Source organism: Ascidiella aspersa, chromosome 5 (genome assembly GCF_963924565.1).
Source record: "Ascidiella aspersa chromosome 5, kaAscAspe10.2, whole genome shotgun sequence".
Taxonomy (NCBI): Eukaryota; Metazoa; Chordata; class Ascidiacea; order Phlebobranchia; family Ascidiidae; genus Ascidiella; species Ascidiella aspersa.
The window spans coordinates 27241362-27267358 of record NC_139451.1 but is presented as its reverse complement, the minus strand read 5'-3'; the positions used below and the strand labels follow the sequence as shown (position 1 = coordinate 27267358).

General features: G+C 40.5%; 1 protein-coding gene across 1 annotated transcript in view; it reads right to left on the bottom strand.

Moving 5' to 3' along the window:
• LOC146145715 (uncharacterized) overlaps positions 1-17926 on the bottom strand; it is a 71447-nt gene extending 53521 nt beyond the window's left edge. Inside the window, exons 1-2 of the mRNA XM_083389672.1 lie at positions 17737-17926; positions 17216-17271 (exon numbers count right to left, since the gene is read on the bottom strand). Coding sequence (XP_083245798.1) covers positions 17216-17271; positions 17737-17776 — 96 coding nt within the window. The 5' untranslated portion in view covers positions 17777-17926. The remainder of the gene's footprint in view (positions 1-17215; positions 17272-17736) is intronic.
• Between the last annotated feature and the right edge of the window lie 8071 nt (positions 17927-25997).

The window sequence follows — 25997 nt, the reverse complement described above, 5'->3', positions numbered from 1 at the left end:
TAGGTTGCTTGCCGGTGGCCAAACAAACAATTTCGTTTTCGCGACGATAACGTGGCGTGTCGCGTGCAGCCGCACCGCTTGTCGCATTGTGTCGAACGGCGCGACATGTTATTGTTTCGGGCGAAAAGTTATAAGCAAAACGAGAGTTCGGCAATGGTGGCGTCGTTCTGTGCGTCCAAATCAAAAACGTAAACAGGGGGGTCAAGAGGGGTTCAAGGGGGTCGGCGGCCGCAAGCGGGGCTGTCTTTTGTTGGGTTTCAACCACGAGGTTTCTGGTGAAAAGCAGCCGCAAACAGAGTCACTCGGGTTGAAATCATGCTTGTGACTAGTTTAGAAAGGAAACAGTGCCTTGCAGTTGTTGGAGTGTTTCCTGGAAAACACGTATCACTTTTCGCATCTCTGGATGTGCAATAACAGAAGTGCAAGGTTACTCGTAAGAGCAATGCATTTTTTTTAAATGGCATGGACGTTGCCTCTATACATTGACGATAGTCATATGTTGGCATATTATACTCTGCATTTGATGATGAATAACCTATCAGCGTTTAAACAAATAGTGAATCTATGTATTACAATAGTAGATCCAAAGGTTTTGAAGTGTACTTCTATGTAAAATTCTTTAAACTAAAAACGACACATAGCAAAATTATCGACCTTTTTTCCGTTGCAAGTGTGTGGTGCTTCCAGCCCAAGACAGGTAGATCAAAGCGAAACATATGTATAAAACGATGCTTATATCAATGTCTGTTTATTCTATCCAAGTGTCTATTTCCCAAACCACAACCCATTAAAGGTTATCCTGGATCACATTCCAGACATACGTGTTTACGTCTCTATCCGCATACCCCAATCAGTCGAATACACCATTCCTAATCCCAGCCTATCATAACCGGCAGCATCTACTGGTGCCCAGAGCCCATTGAAACGTTCAGTAACGCGATCTGCGAAGCGACGTTTTCACACCGAACCACCGAGACGTCTCCCAGGCCAATATCAGTCTAATTCGCTGGGAACAAGGGTGTTAACGGATTACGTGAGATGCTAGCTATTCGTCGAATTGCCAGGCGTCCGTTCGTTTGTCGATGGTGTAATCCGGTAATTTAAAGCCCATTGACTGCGCAACTGGTAACTGCGGGTCGCGGGTTGAAGAAAATGCCCGTGAATAGGAGAAGGGTTGTTGTTTCACAGCGCCCGTGAATACACATTCAGGGGAAAACAGCACAACGGTGGATAGAAAGGGAAAAGATAATTGCGCACTTTTAAACGGGTAAAATGAGGTAATAGCAAAGTTGTAAATCAATGAAAAATGGAAAGGCCTTTCTACGCCATTTATTGGCTTTTACAATTATTTCACCCTTGAGTGTAGTAATATGCTACAACCTATAAAGCGAATGGCAGCCCTTTTTTGTGATAAAATTTAGGCATATTACTGCAAAAAGAAGAATTTTAACGTATGACCATCCGAACTGTTACATATACAATATAATGGTTTAAAGGTTTTACAAATCAGTATTAAGCACATTTGTCGCTTATAAACAATTAGGGAAATTTTCCCAGTATGCTGTAATCTGTTATACATGATCTTTATTGTGACATAGAAATCAGCTTCGACACAGAGTACTGTTCATGAATCATCAACGCTACAGATTAAGCAATTCAAGCAAAACAGGTTTAAAATAGTGCATCTTGCAACCATCAGGGCACACTGGCGTCAAAAACACATCAACGCCTCCAGGGAATATCGGTTGTTTACAGCACAGAAACGTCGTCGAGACACATAGGGTCACTTTCCGAACGGGAGCAGCTCTGACACGCTTCGCGGAACTTGAACGGCAATTTTACGCTGTTTTGTCGTTCGGCTATTCACCATTGAAAGGCATGTTGGCGCGAACGGCCTAGTCCCAATGCCAAATGCGCGTACTATGGCGAAGTCAGGCACAATTGAAAACGAGAACTTGGCAATCTTTATGAAGAGAGTTCAAATTCGAAAAACAACAAGGTCTCTTATGGCTGGTAATTAGAACCATATAGGAGAAACGCGGTTATTTTTGGACCAACAAAAGACTCAAGGGTTTAAATTCAAAACGTAATAGTTTTGTGCAAATGCGGGGTAAACAATAGCTAATTAAGAGTAGCATTCGGCTGCGCGGTTAATTTATTTGAAAACAAGTTGTTATGTACAAACGTGGCGTGAACAGATGCTAATTTCAAGTCGAATTCGGTAACAAGGATAATAATATCGTTTAAAACAATCAACAAATCCTTGTCAGTGTCACAGATTTTCAAACAATGCCGCATACATCAGAAGTGTGGCTTAACAATTAGGCCCAGGCTGAATATTTGCGTTTCACCTTTGATTGGCATAAGTTAAATGAGAGAGGTAAGTTTAAGTAGGTTTAAAACGATGATACCCTACAACGACACGCAACTTTTGACGCCATAATCCCGCACAGTGTGACGTACCGCGCACTGTGACGTCATAAAGGTGGCGGTTGGTCTGGCAAAAAGCCGCTTCTAATCGCATTAGAATCCCTACAGCTAGCGAAAGGCAACTTTACACTTCGAAAAGCGCCCGAAAATCCACAAAAGCGTCACAACAACTTCAAGTACCTGTGCACCTGTCGTACACACCACAAGGCGGCCTACGTTAAGGGTCTCGGTAGGTAAGCGTCCTTTGAATCGAGCACGAACATAGAGTATTTGGAGTTCGTTGTGCTTAAGAACTCGCGGTGAAACAGCGAGTCTAGGATAATCCGAGCTTCGGAAAAATCCGGCGACAACGGTTTTGTAAATCGCGCTTGCTTTCACATTTGCGAGTGGTTAACGTTAAGTAAGAGGACTTTCTATTTCGAAGGGGATTATCTTGACCGCAAAATGGCTCGACGTTTTTTCACGTTGTATAATGCTTTCCATACAGGCAAAATGTGTCCAGCAATGACAATGGTATTTAAAAAAGCATGTGCTTTCTTTTCAAAGTGAAAGTTAAAATGCTGCGCCTCTTTATTATATAGAGAAAAAAAATAAAAAGGCTGCGCAAAGTGTTAATACGGCTACACGCTATGGCACAAAACTTTCAACAATCTGTAGGGAGTACATTTTACGACTTCCCAATTTATTTCGATGATTTCTTTCGAAGTCACTTGTTTTCACTGCATAAACAACAGAGCTTACAGATAACAGGTAGTTGAACTCGGGATTAGCCTGTCGTAAATCATGAGCGCCCAGGCAAAGAAGCCAGTCTCCCGGTGTGTATACAACACGGCGCCGCAGTTGGACCAACGATCGTGAACGACTTAAAGCTCTCGCTTGTCAATAGGCCGTCGCCGGCACTTGTCCGGTCGTTACTTTTCAAGCCGAGCTCAAACCTGGAAACCGGTTCGAACCGGAATTGTGCTGTTCAAGCATTTGCGCAGAAAGTGACGTTGGTGTTTGATCAATGATTGCTGGAACGGACGGCAATCGAATAAAAATACCTATAATGCCATGCTATATCCTTGAATACTTTGTTTGGAAGATTTAATGACTGAGAAACTTTTCCTATAAACACCAAGACACATAAAAATGTACGTAAGGTTTTGATAAAATAAACCCTATAATCAACTCACTCGGTGACGGAAGGTATCCCTTTTGATGGCTACTCACTTACCAAATAAAAAAGGAGAAGTTGAACACATATTATCAAGCCACGACCAAACCTGACTACGGAACGCGTAAAGAACGCAGCAAAAAAGGCCAGCGCGCAAATTAGGTGCGTCATCGCGGTATTTTGTCAAGGGCGGATATAGCCGTAACTCCGGCGGGCTGCCGCGCAAGCCTCGAGGCATTATAAGCGGCGCAATACACGCCAAAGTCGTGCGTTCCTCCGGTAGACCATGAGCGCGCGCTTTCTACGACTTTAGCGGTTTTTTTTCGGGATATGAAGCGTCTTCGGTGGATGTTTTTGGGCGGCGAGATTGCATCTGTGTATTTACGTACTTGCTTTGCTGGAGAGATTAAAGAGGCGATTAATCACCTATAGCTGGTGTTGTCTGCTGCTTGTACCCTTAAGACTGCATGAAATCCTAAAAAAATCTTATCAGAATTACCAGCATTGTTTAAGAAGAGGTTTGAAATATCTGTAGTACAGAATTCTGTACCTCAACCATTGATATAGATACACCTTCGTTGGGGAGAATTTTAATGCCACCAAGATTCATTTTACTGCACCAAACTTTAGGTAAACTTATGGCGGCTTTGTGCAAGCACTCGTACATCAGCAATTGCCAATTGTTGCAACTTGAAATTTTATTGCTTTTAAATGAATACACTTCGGCTACGTTGCAAGTGCAATAGCAGACACAAAATCTTTCATTGGGACACGTATTTCAGCTTTTCAGATGCTTCACACGTCAACGACGCCTTTCTCACAGGAAGGTTCAGCCCAGGCGTACAAATTGAATAAAGTGCCGCAATCGTTGCAGGCTGAATACGAAAAACACACCGAAGACACAACACTTTAGATTTAAAGCTCCACACAGCGCGCCAGACACCGTTGTTTACACGCCATGCCGTACAAACGAGCTGTTTGTGTGCACATTACTCCAGCCTTATCACCTTGCTGGGAGAGTGTTTAAACCGCCGTTGAAACGCAAATGCCGACACCCCCTTTGCTGGCTCTGATAGGCTGATTTCGCTTATGTTTGCTCCGCTACCTCAGTCTACCGAAGGGGTGTTTGACCGGCATATCTGTCCCGTCTACGTCGGCACCTTTTTATAGCGACCTGTTACCAAGTTAGGAGACGCGGGGGTGGAAATTGTGTAAGTGTTATCCTACTTAGTGTTTACCTGAGGTGATAAAAAGCAGCTTTCCAATACCAACACTCGTATAGACACTAGGTGAGCCAATTCACCGGACAAGATCAAATGCTTTTAAAGTGTTGCAAACAAATGTATTTTTGAATGATAGTTATAGCGAATAAGAGTATAGCTCGAAAACAAAATAGTATAACTCGAAAGAAGTAAATTGCGAAGCACCATGACTGGAACTTCAAAATCAAAATCACAGCTGTTAAAACACAGGGTGACGGATTTACTCGCCTAGACCCAATACCAAGTGGTAGTATCGGTAATCGTCCGATATTATTTATATGATAAAGTGTGCCATTTTTAATATCATTTTTTAGTAGTGTGTGCAATTTTTAGTATCTTAAAAAACAATTTTCGCACAAAATGGCAAATACAGAAACGAAGATGACTATTGACTATGCTTTCAAACACTTATGCAAAAATAATGGAAAAGTACATGAAAAAGGTTTATTGCCAAAAAAACGATTATCGGTATCCTATCGGGCATGTCTGGTTACATCTGGGTATCGGTTGAAAAACAAAAATAATAATCCAATGCGAAAACTAAGACTAGCAAACAGCGGCTTCCATTTCGTCCAATGAAGGGATAATCCACTTAGCGGTGGTTAAGGGATTAACGTTTCCAAAACGACCTGACTGGGGACAGAATGGGGCCCTTCAGTCGAGACAATGTTGACTTTCCAGCGTCGTGGCATATAAGTGGAAACGCATCGGACAGTCGCCTTTTGTTTTTGTTTGATCAACTTGTCGGCGTGCCATCTCGATGGCTTGCGAGCAATAGTGGTGCAATTTGCGTCAAAATTCCCGAGATAGAGGCTCTAAAACAGGGAGATACCCGCAAACGCAAAAAGGCTTTCGCGCATAAAAAAACGATTTTTAGAGTTGGAACAAAATACGTGAAACATTATGTTTTTTTTGGAAATAGTACACATTTTGTAATCCATCCACTTTTATAAAAATTTGTAGACTATTGTTGATTATACAGTGGTGCACTTAATGACTTGATTTTGTGCATTTAATTTACTGTTTTTTTTTATCAGACTCTTTTTTGTGTTTTCTTCCAAATAAGTTTGTATTTATTTTTAATCACAATGACTTGAATTGGGCTTAAGTTGTTTCGCAAAGAACTTGACTGGAACTGGAGTATTTTCAAAATCAATTGTTCGCAACATGGGAAAGGTGAATTTTACCATTTGAAAGAAGGCGCATACTAGGGAAATCCAACGACGGAACGGTGTTGCCGTGCTACACTTCCGTAACACATAGTCGGGTGAAAGTAATTTTCGCTTTTAGGCCGAATAGAGAGCAGATTATTTTCGGGCCTAATGAATAACGATCAACCGAAGCAGATCCGGTGCGTCTTTGTCCGGGGCGCGGCTCCGTCCTTCCAATTTCATTGTGACCCATGTAAAATGGGTTGAGCGCGATTGAAATGGGGTAACACACACACGACTATAATCGCGACGACGAACGAGCAAGAATTTCTAAAGCGCCAGGAATTCTTCCCGTGCTTACGAGAGCTTTCGTAGGCAAACGACCCGATGAAAAATACAAAGCGGTAGAATTCGATAAAATCCATCGCGTTTTGACAACTAAAGATCTGAGTGATATTGTTTACAGTGGTGACGGCACAAGCAATTGCGATAAATATTTAATGGGAAAAACAAATTTTATAGAAAAAATTGACTTCGTTATTAAGATTACACAAAAAGCCCGTGCTTTGTGTTTCAAATTAATACGACTTTGGACACGACAAAAATATCCCTCGGAAGTCTTTACAAACAGGTTGGCAAGATATGAACCTCAAAACAATTTTTACCCGAAATTTTTCTTGGTTGCCACAATGTAAACAATGTACATCTCGGTTTGGGTGTATAACTGCACAGTGCACAATACAAAAAATATTACAAACATACAGTTTTTAGCGGCTATGACAGCGGTTGAACGTGAAAGATGAACGTGGAGGCATAATCTTGTGGAACCATTCGCCAGCCTTCGGATCGTTTTCAAGTGGCCCATGGCCGAAGTCGACACAACAAACTTTCAGGCAGCCGAAAAGCGCAAATCCATGCTGAGCCACTTAAAACGCTTAAGTTTGCTTTCGCAACAAGTGCGAGTTATACGATAGAGTCACGATTGCGGCGTTTTCTTCAAACGCCGCCGATCTTAAATGCCTTTGCGTCTTTTTAAGCTTAGGTCAGACGATAAGGCCGTGTCCCGGAGCAGCCAAACCACATAGAAACGGCTGAAATAACCTGGATTGACATCGGACGCACCGCAACCTTATAGCGCAATGCGGGTGGAAATTCCGCTCAAAATATACGGCTGGTGAGATAGCGCTTTTTCTGCATAAAGATCGTGTAGTTTCTTTTACAAATTTAAACGCCTAAAAACTTGCAGAAAGCAAATTAAGGTGAAAATTGATTTAGAAATTAATCGAAACGTTTGGAAAACGCTTCTCCTACTTCTGTACAAGTGTCATATTCAGTCTTCGTCTTAACACCGGGGTAAATTCAAAATAAAGAAGGCATATATTTTCGTTTGGTTGTGTAATAAACCGTAGTAGTTCTTAAATATGACAAAAACTTGACCACGAATGACATACTTGTGTAGACGTTGAATTCTACCATACATATTCGAGTTCTTAGACTTGAGGTGACATAGCGAGGAATTCTACCTGCCCATTGGCCGTTTTAGAGCATTTTTGGCAATGTTCCCGAGTTGAACAACAAAAAAAAGAATTGCGTGTCCATACAACATACAACTGTAGGTGGGCACAGTGGCGAAAAGTGATTGATATTAAACTGACGACTTGGTTGAGTCATAGCGCGGCTTAATCCAACTCCTGTCGAGGCAATATGTACAGTTGCGGCGACGTTGACGTTCAGCCGAGATGGGAGAGCTTGCAGGCATTAATCGTGGCCGCGTATATGCATCAGGCGGCCAGAATAGATGGAACGCCGCCGCAGCCGCAGCTTAATCGGATTGCAGAAAGCCGTAGGAACGCAGGCGAAATGTCACAGGTGCCGTGTAGAGCGTGTCTTGTGTACGCTTTGCTGTGGACAGGCAAAACACCGTTGACCGCCAAGGAAGGTGCTTGGACCGACCGGGATTCGTAGGGTCGCTTATTGGCGAGAAGAACGCCGTGGCTTTACTTGTAACGACGAGAGACCAAGTTGTTTTGCGCGCATTTCTCGATTGAACTCGGGCACCTCTAAAATATGCCGGAAAAAAGTTGGACCAGGCAATTTTGAAATATACAATTCGAAACGTCGCCTAAACTCAGCTTATGGACGATGTAGAAAGTTCTAAGAACATTGAAACTGTAAATAATCAAAACAAGGTCACAACTCCAAAGACAGCATATAAACGATGCCGATTTAAGCAAAGTTACAATTTTAATGGAAGTTATGATTCATGAAACAAGTAACAACAAAGTACAACCAACAGAAAAAACAGGTGCCAATAAAAAATCAAACAAAAAAAAAAACAATTTAATATTGACAAGCTTTCGCAGAGCCGTGCCTCAACGAATCAAATGTAATCCACCAAATACGGTTGCCAACCTGTATATTACATAACGTTACAAATCTCAATAAGAACGCATTTTCGATACGGACGTCCGCTTATCTCTCGCTTGATCATTCCTATAGTTAGGCCAGAAAAGATTCATCATACTTGGTGGGTACGTTGTTAACAGGCGTGAAATTAGCCTACGTTGCATATTCTAACCAAGGTTGAATATATCTCAGGCCGCATCTGGCGGAATACAAATCGCTACAAGGGTCCTCCGATCAGCGATTGCATTTACGATAAGGCGTCCGTGGACGATTGGGGATTTCATGCATAATAAATAGCACGAATACAGCAGGAGATATGAATGCACTACCTGCAGAACCAGTGTTTCGTGTTGTCGCATAAACAAGATCGGCACAGGGCTGTATCAAGACATAAAATACCTTTTTTCAACTTTCCCAGGTGACATAGGTTATACAAAGTAATGAAGGTCCAATTTTTATTCTTGACTGGATATACAGTGTTATTTTGCTTTCAAATGTGGAAATCCGTTTCTGTTTCTTACGCATTGCTGAATTGCTACTGCTGGGACTTTCCTTACCGCAAAGATGATTGTAAAAGCGTAAAATGAGCTTTGGGGTTAGGGTAAAGCCCCTTGGCAGACTTATATCCAAAAACAAATCCGCATAAAAAATTGTGGGGTGGCCCCTCATGGGGTGACATGTGGAATTCAAAACCAGATTACAGCTAAGTCGTGTTTACTACATTACTACAAGCGCTCAATCATTCAAAAAATAAATTGCAGGTTTTTCCAAGTTCAACCTTGCAAATAGGCCCTCTCAAAAACGCGGATCATTCTGACCGAGACAAATAGAGTTAATCACGAGAGGGTGACGGCTATTTGTCGAACGTTGTGTACGCAAACAAGATTTTGGTCAAAAACAAATCACCGTTTAACCGGGTTGAATTGGGTTCGTGACCAATGTGATTCAGTCAAGCAACTTTGAACCTACGCGAGACTCGAGTTTAACTGAATCAACAGCAACCCACTGCAAGCGTGACTGGGCATTTGGCGAAACACACGCCTGGAAAAAGCACTACTCGCCTTAGTAGCGAGACGCAGACAGCAGACGCGTATTTCTATAATGCTATACCAGGCCCTTGAAAAGGCAGCTTAGCGAAAAATAAAGATTACGGCATATGGTGACGAATCAAGAGTTCAAACTGATTTTATTTATGAGTAACGACATGTACGTAAAAGACCATGTCACTGCTAGTATAGTGACGTGATAGTAGTAAATGTGAGTTTGACAAAGATGTGATGACATTTTACACGAGTGATTTTTGTACTGTATGATGTTGCTTCCTACAGATTTACGAGTGTTTCGGGGATTTTTATAACTCTAGAAAATAACCTGGATGTGTAACAAAAAATCATGCAGGCAAGCATGCAAGTCTGTGTTTAAAGTAGTTACAATTTGCAGTGTCGTATAATAAGATTGAACTAAACTGCTTTGCATTGTAAAATAAGATGCATTTTAAAGTAGTTTGACGGCAAAATTTTCCTTTTTTAGTTCGACAAACTTGAACACACTCATTTACATTGTAGCTAAGTAAAAGTGGCGCCGTTTTAAATGTTGCGCCATGTGACATTCACATGTGTGCTGTGTTGGTTGTTACATCACACCCCATCAGCAGACGCGATCTCTTTGCTTTACACATCCGTGATAACAGAGGAAATCTGCGCCAACGGAGCATCTCAATGTTGATACAAGAGGGTCTAGTCGCCTCGGCGCAAATGGGCCACTTGAGAACTTATCAATAGGCCAATTTACATGGCCACTTCAAAGCCGACTGAGCTACCCTGTTTGGCTTAGGCGCGAAAATGACACAAAATTAGGGTAAAAAATAATATATATTGGACGAATTTAAATCGGTTGATTTAACCTATCAAGAAACCTATCTACTTTTTGTATAAAAAAGATTGTTCCCTTCTTCTTTTTCAAAAACATCTCCAAAGATCATGTTTTAAACATTAATAAGAAAAAAGTTCTAAATAGCACAAATGAATGATGTTCAAACCAATTTAGCTACTTTTGAAAGGTCCATAAAAAAGCGGACACTTGTCTTAAGACGTAACGTTGACATATGGTTGTAATCCCTTGGACGTGCGCGATTCATATTGTAAGGCAGCGATGTTCTATACGTAAATTAAAAACAAAGCCTTTGCGCTTCTGCATTAGGAGCACCTTATGGTGTGGCAATGGAAAATTGATTTTTGCTGTCGTACGAAACATTAACTGGGGCTAGAAACAAAAGAAGTAAAGCGAATGTTGTAGATGCATAACTGCTTAGTGCTGATGCAGTTTGACAATGTTAAACAGCAAAAATTCTCTTACAAATAACCTCATAAACACAACTTTAATTGATATTAAGAAATAACTCAAATACTTGTGAGGAAAATTACCCAACCACAAAAGCACCACTTCTATAACAGCGCTTGTTTCAGTAACTTCCTAGGCCGCATTTATCCAAGAAAAAAACAGTACTGCTGACGTAAATCTATGTCAGTACAGTCTCAAAACCGGTACCGAATGCATCAGGCATACCGGGACACTTTTCAGGATTGCTAAAGCTCCGTAGAAATGCTGCAAGCTTCGACAAAAGATCACAAACTTACGCGTGGCTTTTACGTTAAAACACGAGCGGTCAAACTCTAAAAACCGGGATGATCCGTTTTATCAGGTTGCGGTTGTTGTTGACGTTCGAAATTATGGCGCGCGCACGGAGTCGCATTGTTTGCGTTAAGCTTTGTTTGATAGGACTTTGGCGCCGCGATAATCGGATAATTCGGCGATTTCTGCAAGAAGCTTCTACTGCTTTGTCTGCGGTGCGCTTACCGACTCGTTAAAACGAATTGAGAAAGTGAATCGGGCAGAATGCAAGGTCAACCCAAGTCAATGTGATAAAGGGAGGTGTTCTCCTAAACCCGATTGTAATGCTCTCTAATACGAACCGACGACCCAACGTTTACGAGGCTAATAGGTCGTGTAACACTAATCGCCATTCAAAGCGATATGCCATTCCTTTGTCCAACAAACACATTCCTGTTGTCACATAAAAACAACCGTTAGATGAAACTTCTACCTCTAAATGTGCTGGTAGTATACGCAAAGTGGATATGAATTTACAAGGGCATCGCAACCGGGTCGTTAACCTAGAAGCAGTTAACCTACTAAGCCGAGTTTGAAAATTGCTGTAACTAGGGAACTTTAACTATCATTTTTGTTATAAATAGATTAAGAGGCAATAGAAGCGTAATCCCTATAAAATTCAGAGATTCAATGGTAAATTCTCGCAGTTTTTGGTCACAAAGAGGAAAAACTAGTTTCTGATTTCTACTTGTCAGCGAAAGACCTTTGGCGCCGAAAACCACCGAATGCCGAAGCCTTAAAATCACCACAATTTTGAGGTTATGAGCTGATCTAAGATTACGAAACACGGCGAGGCCAAAACTGCCAGTCGAACCTAGGCTAAACCGACAAAAAACAAGTTGGTTTATCTAAACGGTTTTGCAATACAAGTATAATTATATCATCTAATTGTGAAAAACAAAAGAAGAAAACTGACGCCGACGATCGACGTGTTAAAAAAACTATTTAAAATAGTAATGTTAAAATAACTGTTTAAAACACAATGACGCCAAAACTTATGGTCAAACAGGCACAATGTGAAAAACAGCACTTTCAGTTAAACGTGAACATACAATTAAATTTTATAGTTCATCTCCGTTTTGTAAAATTTAGTAAAAGATCCAAATGTGCGCTTGAAATGGTTGAATATGTAACCACGAAATAACCGTCAAAGCGTACATAGGCGGACCAGAAAGCTTTTTTATGCCTTTGTGGTTGTTTTGTCTCCCTTCGTTCACGCATCAGCTACAATTGTCTGTCATCAGACTTGATAACATACCCAGTTCAATAAGAGCCAGGCCTATTCTCTTTAAACATTGTGCCTTTATTTGCATTAATTGAACAAAGCTCATTCAAGAGTGGTTCTACAGAATTCTTTTCAGAATATACATTTTTTGACTCTCGTCATACATTTTTACAACATTTGAGATGCAAAAAACTTAAACAGACGAACAGATTTGGGCATATGGCCGACCTAAAAAAAACGGCCGTTTTTCGTTTAGAAGAAAGTGCCCCTTACAGCGAGACGAACACTCACTACACAATGGCCGTGTGTGTACTGTGTACGGGGATCCCTCTCACTTTTGGACGTAAGTTTACCAAACGCGCCCCATGAGTAAACCAAAGCTAATCGGTTGGCGCTTGAATCCCGCGTACATTGACACGACCAAGTCTGCGCTGGGTGAGTTTACATGCCACTTTAAGGTCACCCAGCTAACTTACAACCACTGTCCTTTAGAAGAAAAATCAATAAACCAAATTATCCCGGATGATAAAACGACTAGCTTAAGGGGTGAGAGACTTGTTAATTTTTGTCGATCAATGTAAAACTGAAACTTAAAATAGATTTTGATGTTTGAAAATCGTTATACATAGCTTTTACCACCCTGATAATTATTTTAATAAAATCAAAAAAAAATTCTGAAACCAAAAAAATATTTAATCTGAATGCTTTTAAAACAATCATGAATGCTTAGCACGAGTAACAGTCACGAAACATCATCTAGAAATCATGACAAGGATATGAAAGCTTTCAAAGATGTCAAGTATACCTTGAGATCGATTGAAATATCTGAATTAAATAGAACGGCCTCTCTTCGAAATGCTCACGCAAATAGCCAAGCAGTTGTCCGGTGATGTGCCAGTCCACGTCGGTTTATCGAAGACGTAGCGCAAATAGTGGAAACGCAATGCAAACAGGGAACAATAGCTCGTTGGGACGAAACCACGCGCAATTGAGTAATCTCTTCAAATTGACAACCGTCGATTCCTGCGGCGAAATCGCACCGTAATCTTGTCCAAACCGCTATACGTAAGCCTGGTAAAAATTGGATTTCACCAAGATTTTTTGGCCAAAAGTTGTAATCACGGTGCCATAGTGTACAACGTGATTTTTTACTTATTGCAAGCGAAACAGAAGCATCGCCACTTACACAAGAATCGGTCACAAGGCAAATGACTAAACGTTGAAAAACTGCTGAAAATGAGACTTCAGCACTTCATGATTTGGGGTTCGCGTTCTAACTTATAGACAAACACACGTTATGCCACATGTCTGAAAATGACATACTTAAAGGACAATGCATTAGCTTCACCCCCAAACTTCAAACGCTTTCGGTAGCCTTGATGTTGCAGAAAGACACTGCGCGTCAAATGTACAGGGCTGGTTAAAAGAGGATTAGAAGCGCGCCACGAAACGTGTAAACGGCTAATCGCTTGTTTTCACAGAGGTTATAACGCGTGAAGCTTTCTTTCAGCATGCACCTGCATAGAATTAACGCATTGGCATCTAGAAAGCAGAGCTTTTTAAAAGCGGTCCAGGGATTTTCTTGCGAGAAGAATCGAAGCGCTGTTCTTTTATGAAACACTTTCCATGCCGCTTTAAAAAGACACCTTCAACCATTTCTTCCAGGGCTGCTTTTGTACGGCCTTTGTATTCGGAACATTTACCAGGCCCGATTACAGCTACCAGTAATTTCGCTATAGTGCTAACTGCAAACCAACCTACAGGTGTTAACCCATATAGGTTAATTGGTTGCTTTTAATACTAGCATTTTATTATATGAAAAAATTGGAAACTCCCGGTTAGATAATAAACCAGGTCTGAAATCCGGACATTAATTTGTTACCGATACATCACTATAGTATTTGGCGAATGGCGAGTACCAATACCACGGGTATCGGTACTGATCTGACAATATCGTGTCTTTACTTGTAAAATCAGATTACTTGTTGGTTATTCACCTTACAGCTCAGCTAAAGTAAAAACCGGTTAACAATAACACCTGAATGGCATTTAGGGCGTTGCTGTTTTATTGGTGCCCTAAATGAGTCAAGTGTTTGACATTTCGTTTTGACGCTAGGCAACCGCTGCCGCTTCCAGTTACTTTCTTATAACGCGTATTTCTTTCCAATGTGTGTTCGTTGCACGCAATAAATTTAACGCGACCGTAGGGTGAACTGAATGTGCGCAGTCAACGGAATTTGAACTACAAATGTGGAATGTCTACACCTTCACACAAACGTGCGTCCAAATGCCGGATCCAGAAGCAATATCAATGTTTAACCGCCGGGGCGATGGGCAAATACGCAACAGCCCTATATTAAGCAATAAAGTTGTCAAAAGACAATTGAAGCGTGTAAAGAATTCAATAACCAGCAAAATCCTCTTGTTTTGATACTGTTCTTATGTCAAAAATGACTCTATTTTTTTAGCTCAGTGGTCTATAAACTGTGAGGAGCTACTTAAACCCAAACGAGTAGCTAGTTATACAATTTTTAGGGTTAAAACGGTAAATAAGTTCAACCAAATTTCTTGAAGTGTGATTGTTGTATTGAATTAGCTGGGTAATTTATGATTCAGTTATTTATTAAACTTTTTAAAATTGGAGGTAATCCAACGCCATCAGGTCCATTCTAAAGGACAACAACGCCGGTAATGTTTACAACTACTGGTTTTATTGAATTCGGGTTAGCTGTAACTTGAAGGGGGAATTAGTAATTTTAACGCTCGCCTATTTATATTCGTGGGGCCGGATGGCAACTGTCACGCTTCGATTCGAAGTAGCAAGCCAAGGGTGGCGAACCATTCGGCCGGATTACAAGCTTTGAAGGCCCGCGCCGCCAATCAGCTAGTAAGCCCGGTACAGAAGCCCTATATCTGGGCAACTTCAAGGCAAAATCAACGTGATCAATCAGGGCAAATTGTGCGTGCAGGGAAAATAATACGGACCGAATTGAGCTCTGTCTGCTGATGAGCTTGGCGAGATAAATAAAAGGACGGCTCGCCAAATAGACAGAACGTGTGGGTAAACCTCGCGGACTCGTTAAAGGCTGATGTATCGGCTGGCAGCGGCTACAGTAGTTAACAGGGGCTCATCGGTTCCTAAACAGGGGTCCATAAAAAGGGTGCAGGGGTTCACGAACTCTCTTACTGTTTTCTTATATAGAGGCAATTCGTAAATGAGCATTTTTTTGTTTCGTGTAACTTTAATAGAGTGTGGTATTAAAGTTCGCTGGTATTTGTACACGTACATTAATACAACTCTTAATTAGAAGTCCTAATATATTTAGGGGTTCGTAATCTTGGTAAGGTTTCAAAAGGGGTCCGTGATTCAAAAACGGGTTGATAACCACTGCGGAGTTACGTTCACAACCAATGCAAAGAAATACCATTCGTGTACTTCTTGCCAAATGTGCTTACAACCAGCAATAAGGTTTCGTTTTTTTTCAAATGCAAAAGAAGCACTCACAACTGAATGAAATACAAACCTAAACAATGACGACGCTCAGAAGCCTTTTCAATCGCTTAAGATCAGGCGCATTGTCATTGGTCAACGAAGATTTGTGGCCGTAATGAGAACGGCCCGCCCGCCGCTATATTTGGACAGTCGCCGGCGAATTAGGCGTTTTCGTATTTAGGCTTGCCCAATGAGAAATGGCGCGTGGTAAAACGGCGTTTTGAGGTTGTTTCGGAATGCACCGGCGTTAGTCAGAATTGGGTTAAAACGTTCAATGTGACGCATTTATAATTAAGAAAATACTTGTTTACCCAACTCATGTCGCTATTCCTGTACATCACAGAGTTTGGACCACCGAAATTCCTGTATAGAGATATCCTATAAAATCGAATAGGATAGCGATTTTTCTCCAAAATAAAGGCCATCAGTATGGGAATAAAACGTGGATTCATTTTCCAGTACAACACATAACCAAAAAAACAAAAATACTCAAAAGAGGTTGAATCAATCATTATGTGGTGCTTTGGTGACAAACTTCGTGTTTGACGTAGAACTTCAACATCAAAGTTAACAAAACACGGAGTAGTACCGAATTGAAAACCACTCAACGACAACAAAGTCGGCTGTTGCTAAATATAACCGCCAGTTGGCCAGAGTGGGAGTCACGCTTGCGTCTATACAAGAAGCACTCGAAACCACGCCGCAAATGAATCATTTAAACCCGGGGCGTAAACACGGTAGTAAAAACGCCGGCGACAGTCACACCCCAAAGCGCCATTGAGAGCCCCTCGCACGTAAAGGGGGTTACATGGGGGGGTGGCAACGTTCTTGAGCATGAAATGATCAAAGGGCGCGCCTTAAATGAGAAAATACCTATATTGTCACTGCGTTTTATTCTGATTGCTAATGACTGGCCAATCGGCGATCGTCTTTCGCACGAACGTTTAAAGTTTAACGATACGCCGGACCAATTGATTAACTTATTGATAATAATTTTTGTCGCACTTGTTTTCATGCACACAGAGGGTAAGTGGTGTTAACAAAAAAAATAATGTAGCCACTCTGCCATTAGTTGATTTAAGCCTGGTTGCTCAAGTACAAAAATATTGGCAATCACTAAAATGCAAGATAATAAATCGACATTTATAGTTAAAACTGCTATTTCTAAATAATGCATATTTGGCATTGTGAAGACTTGTTTTACACCCGAAAATTAACATTGGCTGATCCGTTTATCCCCTCCAAGGTAATCAAAGTATTCATAAAGTTAAACAAAAATATTTTTGGTCGATTTAAGCAGTTGGCAGAGCGAAGCAAAACGACGTGAAAATCGTAATTTCACGGCACTGTTTGTGCAAGGGGGTCGTTTGAGTTCGACTTGCTAGTAAACAGTGCGACACGACAGGCATGAATGTTGCATACCTCTTGCTGGCAGTACACCGGTCTTGGCTTTGGTGCTTCTTCCTGGAGACGAAACACTGAAAAATATAAGTGTTTTTGTGATATTTGTCTTTAAATCGATGACCTTTGCTGTCAAATCAGCGTAACACAAAAACACGGGTCTGGACAAACGCGCTAATCTGGATTGATGTGTTTTTCGTTAGTACGATGTGTTAACGTTGCGTATGGCATTTTAAGGAATCTATTCAGTTCATAATTTCAGTGCTAAAATATGTTTTTTGAGTATTTGGCAATTTAAAGTGACCATATTTATGCAATGCGTGTTTACTGTTATGCTTTATTGACCAATAACCATTTTGGTAACGTTTTGTACATATATGCAACAATTAAGAGCAACTGATATATATTTTAAACCAATTTAAAAAAACGAAAAACTTTTGCAACGTCTATAACGCACTTTTGTAAAACATGACCATTAGAATCGCTTAATTTAACACGTAAATATTTGCATGTTTTATGCAAACAAATTACACAGAACTTACGGTAGCCTTTCCATGTTGGGTAACTATCCTGACTCTTCATATTTGTGCCGCTTGTGTGGTGGTAATAATCCGACTTGTGATTTGCTTTTAATATCCCGGGCAAATCGAACAGTTTGCTTTGGTTCCGTTGGTTTACGTTTGTAGCGAACGCGAACACCTTACTTTGTACATCTTTGGGTAATCAGTATTAAGCAATTTTTATCACTGAAAAACACAATTTTAAGTTAGACGAAACAGCGAATGGTGTACAAGTGCAGAAGCCATTTAATTATACTAATTTATCTATAGAATAACACTATGTATCAGTATCAAGTTACCTGGTTTACTATTGGCTAAAACACGGTTGATTTGATAATCGTTTAATATACATACGTTTTTATCAGCTTTCCTACGGTTTATTGTGTACATACAATCGTCTGAGCATTACACACAATGGCTTGATTTGCGAAACGCCTTTTAGCTGAAAATAGACACAGTAACAGGTTGTTCAACATCGCTCGACCACAAGAACGACCGCGGACAACTTTTAGCGTAATTGCAATTGACAGCGAAGTCAAATTACCGCTCGCCGCGCAAAAGGGTGAGATGAATTATTCATTTTTCCTAGCGAGCCGAAGCCTATTAGCGGCACACTTTACGTCGAACGTCTTTATAATACGTCGCGCGTACGTCGCTTGTAAATGCGCTCAATTGCGATGTAAAACTAGATGGATTCTGCCAGAGCGCTCTCTGTAATTCTGCTGTCTGTCAAAACGGCCCGAATCGGATGTCCGTGTATCCTTTCTATCTAGCGCGGTTGGAAATGAGCCTGACAAAGATGCAGTGCTGATAAAATAGCAGACGGTGTTCTCTCTCCTTGCGAAGTTCTAGGTCCCACATAGGTTGCCATTTCAATCGTTTTGACGCATGTTTGCTCAAAATAAAGCTACATATTTTGACTGAGTAAGGTGGTGCAACGGGGAAAGTAGATTTGATGTCGGAAAGACTGCCCTTTTCGTGCCAGTTAAGTGAAAAGAAACGGATGCGAAAGCGACAATTTGCGCGAATCGGCGGTGCCAATTTACTACACCTCTGGTGCGAGTGAGACAGCCGGCGCAAAACAACTTGCAAATAATTTCAATTTTCAACCTGTGCAAAGAAGTGCATTAGAAAGTCTGTCTATCCGACGACGCAAAGTACATCGGCGAAAGGACAGGACCTTTTTAAACTGTTCAGATATGTCTCGTTCTACACATTACTCAATGTTGACTTTACGCAGTTAATTTTATTTTCCTTAAAAGCCAAGAAGGTCAGCGGTTGTTAGAGTAAATAAAACTTCGTCTAAGGAAACCAGTACCTTGTCTAAACAATCAGTCAAACCACCGTGACATTGCTAGCCAAGTTGTAACAGCAGACTAACCACAGTGTCGAACAAAACCTGGCGGTAAAATCAACGTTCTAGCATGCGACTGACAACAATATCTCGATAAAGCGAGAACACAACAGCTAATCCGACTGGCAGTACTGCGGATTGGCGACTGGATAAACCAGGGTTGTAGATTTGCAGCGCCGTCAGCACACAAAGGCAAAATACATTGGGAGCTTGGCGTACTGCAACGCACTTAGTCATGACGTCACGAAAAAACGCGCGGACGAATTTACGAGGATCGCGCGTTCGACTTAACGACTATTCGGCATTCTTTGGCCACACAACGTCACGGTTGTGCCAGTGTCAGGCCTGGAAGGGGTGTGTGGATCAAAAAAGAGAGCGTAGAGTACACACACATACACATATCGCGGTGACAACTTGGACAAAACACGGGACAGACGGATTCGGCGTGTTTGACGAGCGAACTGGCAAATATTTGCCGGCAGTTTCGAGAGGCGCACAAAAGAAATTCCGGCGCTGTTTGTCGGCCTTATATGCGCGCTTAGGGCAAGATTACGACTTTCAAAGTCGGCGCAGTGAGAAGGGATCTCATTGTCGCAGGCCGACGCTTACCCGAGGACATTATCATACCGATTTACAGTTGGCGCAATTAGATTGGCAATCGTATTCATTTCGAGTGCTAATACAAACGCGCGAATATACAGATGTAAAAGTGTTGATCTGATAATAATTGAACTGTACTATCTTATAAACATTTTCATAATGTGATATTCGTAACTAATTATTTCCAATCTGGTTATGAATGGCTAGCGGCCAGATGAAATTGACCACCGAGGCATTAGTTTTAAGCCCGCGGCTAGCAAAACTCAGTAACTGGCCTATTTATGTTGCGTATAAATATAGGCGGACGACTCGTACAATGCGGTACAATTAGCCTCGCTTATCGCCTGTACGTTGCTCATACAGTGTCGTAGTTAAATCTCAAAATTATCTCAAATTCCAGACAAATTTCCCTAAGATATATCATACCTATTCACCTTCGTTAAATAACAAATTAATCGAAATGCAAGTTGATTATTTCAAATAAGTCGTCAAGATTATTTAAACGCCAAGGTGATCTAGGAACGAAAAATGTCGTGTTTATAAGTTATTGCAACTACACGCTTTTCAACACTGAGCGTTGAAACAAATACCCATAATGAATAAAGCATCCGACAACACTAAAGGTGGCATATTAATACCGTTTCTTTTGATTTTAAACAAGCTAATCATGCGTTTTGCTGTCATGCTGCACTTTAACATGCACTTTAAGAAACGAGCAAAAAGCATTATTCCGTAGGGCCTTGAGTTCTAACATCTGCTCTGGAAGGTGAAGTCAATAGCAAGCCTGCTGCTGACCCGAAGGCCAATCAATCCGAACACATTTTCCACAAGGCCTTGCACGCATTTCATATTGCGCGATCAATAGGCTCGGCATTCGCGGAGCTTTTTACCTTGCGGATACTAGACCAGTGGGTTCTCAAACCTTTTCAGCTTGTGGAGCATTGAGTAAATTGAAACACACTAACTCTATTTTGTTTTTGTTTGCAAAAACTATGGAAAATGGTAACTGGACTATCATCCTTACTGCACAAGAAGATAGATAACTGCAATAACATTACCAGTTATCGTACAAACATTATGCATTCAAAGCTGACATGCATTGCATAGTTATTTGTGATCCAACAAATAGGTTACTCACACAAATTAGACCAGTGGTTCTCAAACGTTTAACAGATTACAGCCCACTAAAAAAAGAAAATAAATCCGCAGCTACCCTTCGTTACCTGACTCAAATACTAACAAATTTTTCTGCAACTTTGCCGAGAATCTGCCCTAGACAAGAAACTAGGGAGGATTTTGTTGCATGGTTGATTGGTTGTATATTAGACCCCTGTCGGCAAGGTGACGTCTAGGTGCCGACTGTTTACACAACCCGAATCCTTGGCAGTCGCGCGGCGCTCTCGGGTGATTTATTGCGGCCGAACAAGTGTTGGTCTGCGCGCCCCAAGAAATAATCCCGTTCTTGCTCGACGGTCCGTGACATTGGCAGCTCTAGCCGCGGAGACGTGCAACCCGTTTACGGCTACGGTTCCAAAACATCGTGGTGTTTGCTTTCCGACAGGCGGTCCCCTACTGTTTTCTTATGCGAGTTTAAAACGCCTTTGTGTACGGTAAATATGAGTAATGAAACCTAACCCTTGGCCAGGCACGCGCTGTTTATTTGCTTGCCGTTGTCCTCAAAGTTTAAAGGCAGACGTCAAAATAAAGCCTTTTGCTAATGAAGTGATGTGATTCAGACTAACAGACAAATCGCCTAAAAGAACAGAGAAAACTATCAGGTCAAAGGTTAGATCAGCTCAGCAGTTTTCTCCACAATCTCATTCCAACGATATGACGCTGAATGAAACACTGCTGAACGTACAGCGTTGCAAATATAATCTCCCGGAAACTGTAAATACTTATCGCTCCGTTGCAACCCTTAGAGCTAAATGTAAACACAGCGAAAATAGCTGCCCTGTCAAACAATCAGTTCATTTCACAATCTTATTCCAATATTATGACGATGAAGTATACACAACTGAACGTACAGCGCTAGCAATATAAACTTGCCTTGCACCGCAAAAGCTTAACTCTAGTTGCAATCATAAAAGTGAAATGAAAACACAGCTAATATTCTGCCCTGTCAAAATCAAATATTGCCTGAAACTGGAAACGACTAATCCTCTTAAGTTAGACTAAAACTTGAGCCAAACTGACTAGCTGTGCACTCCTGTCCGCTTGCAACAACTAACGGGCACCTGTAACAACACGCGCAATCAACTGACATCAAGTCTGGAAAACCTTGCCTTACGAGCGGCGGGCGTCTGCGTTGCGAATGCGGCGCTCGCTCGGCGAAAAACGGGCGAAATGCGCCTCTCGTTTGCCTTTCTCTCAGGAGCACAGCAGCAGTAGGCGAGACGGGGCGATAAAAAAGGGAAACGAATCTGAATTTACCGTTGCGAACGCCGGCGACTGTATTGCGTTCTAGGACAGGTCTCTCTCTCTCGGGCGCGGGCGAGCGACAGACAAGACGAAACAATTACACAATCGTGTTAAAACGCGTGATGCGCACTAGACACAATGGAGAAGGCCAAAAGCCTGTTGAACTGACCGCAGTACCATACCTGGTGGAACTGTGGCGAACTTGCACGTGTTGTGCGGTTTGTTAACGAAAGGTTTCAAGTTGAGTGTCGCACAATGAGGTGGGGCCCGGTCTGGCAACGGAATTCCTCGTCACTCGAAACCAAGTTTCTGATTTTTAAGTTGTATTTTAGCACTGCTTTACTCAGAAAGTCAATGTTTGTACAAGTTACTATGTGTACAGCATGTAGCTGTTATGGATGACCTGTTATTTGAACATTGAATCTATATCCAACATTACACAATTATTAAAACATATTCTGCATGGCCCTATTTAATCTTTATGGGATTTGATATTCTTACTACAACCTCTATTCATTATGCTCCATAACATATTGTATTTTATTATTTAATTTATTCGATAGTCAATATCAGGATAGTGTATTAATATATTGCATTTAGTTCAAAACAAATTAATGAAATTCCCAATAAAAGTAAAAATGAACAAATCTTTAAAAACTTAACATAATTTTTACCTAATACCTGAAAGACGCGGACAAACGTTTATTATGACCTTGAAACTTTAAAAGCACCCAATTATAAAAAGTAATTGAATCATGAATCGATAATGTAAATAATTGTTTTTATAGAATGGCACACTTTAACACACTGTAAGTAGCTTATTATGTTTGTTGTAAACAAGTTTCAGTTTTATCAATCCTTATGACAGTTTCTATCAGCAAAAACAGTTGTTTGAAAATTCATTATTTTACACGGTAATTACGCAACGTGTTTACAGCTCTTAAGATGTACAAAGCATTTTTTTCAGTACATTTTGTTTAATGTTAAAAGTCATCTCATAATCGTACAGGAAGATTAAAACTACGAAAGACGAATGAAATTTAGAACTTTAACAACTTGATTTACCTTTTTGTTTGGTAATCATGTTAGCTGTGAAATAATTTGCACGGGACGACCTCATTTCGCGCAGTCACGGAACAATGGTTGATAAAACTGAGGATGCTTCATGAATTTAAGGCTAGACAATAACATATTTCAACTCGCCAATGTGAACTTTCACAATTTCTGGGCCATCGAGACTGTAACACCAACTTCGTGGTAAATCACAAAGAACAATATGTCTTGGAGATTCGCACCCATAGCCAATACATGGAAACTAACAGACCGCGGGCCTTGTTGTAAAGAACTGACCAACGGATTGTTAGACGGTGACCAACGGGGAATACAAAGACATGGTGTCCGAACAAAGAAATTGACGCCGAGCACTTTTAGAGCTTTTAGGACGGTAAATGGAATCGTTGAGATAATGACAAACCTGATGGAATAAATTGAGAGCATTTATAAACTAGTCGATTACCAAACAAGATGCTTTTTTTTGGTAAGTTATATTTTGCGAATGAACACATGTCGGGTTATAACAGTATGTCGGGTTATAGCATATCAAAGTTATAGAATAAAACCTTACAACATTCCAAATGCAGTTTCTGACATGCTAAAAGTAATAATAAAATTTGTTTTTTAATTGAAAAATATTGAGATCCAAATCGCAAAACACCTTCAATCAAGATTTTTTTCACAGAACAATCTTAGGTAAGTAGTAAATGCGACTTGTTACTATGGATCGACTAAATTAAGTATTTTACGGCAAGCCAACGAAAGCGTAGTTATCAAAATGCTAGATATGTACTTACAGCGACACCTAGAGGAAGTGAGTATATAATGTCAAAACTTTATATGTGATATTAGGAACATACATTAATGAATTCAATAGGGCCAGAACAAACAATATAAGGATTTCCAGATACGAAAAAAATCCTAACGGTCGGAAATGTGGCCTAGTCTCTTATAACGCCTTTGCTTGGCGTTTGAATAATAAATGATCCCGGCCGTCTTGGAAATTCTCCAATCGAAAACCACAATAACCAAATTGAGTGTTTACCCTAAGTAACGACTCGGCTCCTGAATATTTAATGCTATGTTTCGTGTAAGCCTTATGCTGTTACAATGCGACTTGGTCGGCGTGAAACATCAGTTCGCTTTGCTTTTCCGTGTTTGTATTTCTATATTGAACCCGCTTGCATTCAATATATTGAGCCCGCTTGTATTCAATCCTGATATAACGAAGTGTGTACTTGATATATTTATATATTTAATGACAGATAACCAAAGTGTTTATTCTAACTGTTTATTTTTAGGCCTAAAGCCGAACGCAATACACTTTTTAATTTGTGTTGGCTATATTTGATACATAGATTGTAATTTTTGATTAGTATACATCTAAAAATAAATAAACTTCATATTAATTTAGATCAGGCTTCAACCGGGTTTTTCGTATAACCCAATATTAACCGAATAAACGCTAGGATGTACAACTGACAAAAGGTATACGAAGGGTACAAAATATACATATTGGGTCAGGATCAGTGCTTGTCGAAACTGTAACAAATTCTTTATTTTTTGATTAACCCTGACATCTGTTCAGTTCTATTTAGGAGGCCCGGTATCCTGACTTATATCCAATCGCTTTGTTGTTTCGAGAAAAGACATACCACGTGTCTGCAGCTGTTTTTGTGGAAAGGGGGTACTTTTCGGAAAAAACGAAAAACAATTTATTTTTCATTCGAAAAACAAATACAAAGTTGGTACAACGGATTTGTGTTCCTAATATTTTTAAATGTGTCAAGCACTCAGATGCAAAACCACCTAATATTCGATTTAGTGAAGTTCTACGGGTATATCTAATATTTAAAAGTGATCCGAACGCGCCTCTTGTGCATTGTTCTGCGTCGCTCTAATAATAGCCAAACATTTGGATAAAAGTACAACATATCACCAGAGGTATAGCTTAAATCACTGGTAGTTACAGTTTAAGGCCGCTATGTCCTGCTGGTCGAAAGTCCATTTCCCGGTTGACCTTATGATCCTTTGACATGCAAATAAATATTTATCGCAGCTCAATAGAAATCGCTCGAGTTTATGGCGCAAAGAAAACTTTACCTGTATTTGAACCTGGATATCTCAATTTAGACACTTGTGCGTACTTGTGTGCCTACTTTAGGCTTTTAAAGACAGTTCGCGCATTTGTCACTGTCAGATTTTAAATCCCTGTTTGAGAGAAGGTGTCAACATTCGCTGGACGAGAAAATTACCCGACGAATGAAAACAATTTTCTATGACGTTTGCGGAATCAATCAAATCATGTTGACTGTTCCCGAAGTCGCTATATTCGGAGTTTTGTTAATACTTGCAGAACAAGGTATTTTGGTAAAGTTCACTGCAATGAAGATTTTTGGTTAATCTAGGTTACAATTATTACAATCAAATTTTTTTCAAATTATTATCTTAGTAATTACGCGAATTCCGCGCCCTAGTGAGAAATAGATTTAAATAATTATGCTGAATTTTTTTGAATGACATTAAAGACTTTTGTACTGACCAAATTAAGTACGGCATGGAATTTCGCTGATATTCCTTACCCTGCAAAATTTGTAGTAAAATACTTTTTGTTGTCATAATATGATGAGTGTTTATTGGGTAATCAGGTCGCACTCGAAGGTGTAGCACATTAGGTTACAGGGACGACAGGGAATACAACATACCCAAGCGAGCCAAAGTGTACGAGGTTAAATACAGGAGCAGAATCCACCAACACATTTCACTGGTGCCTATAAGTGGCCATCTTGGAACGAACGGTTCTTGTCAGGTATAG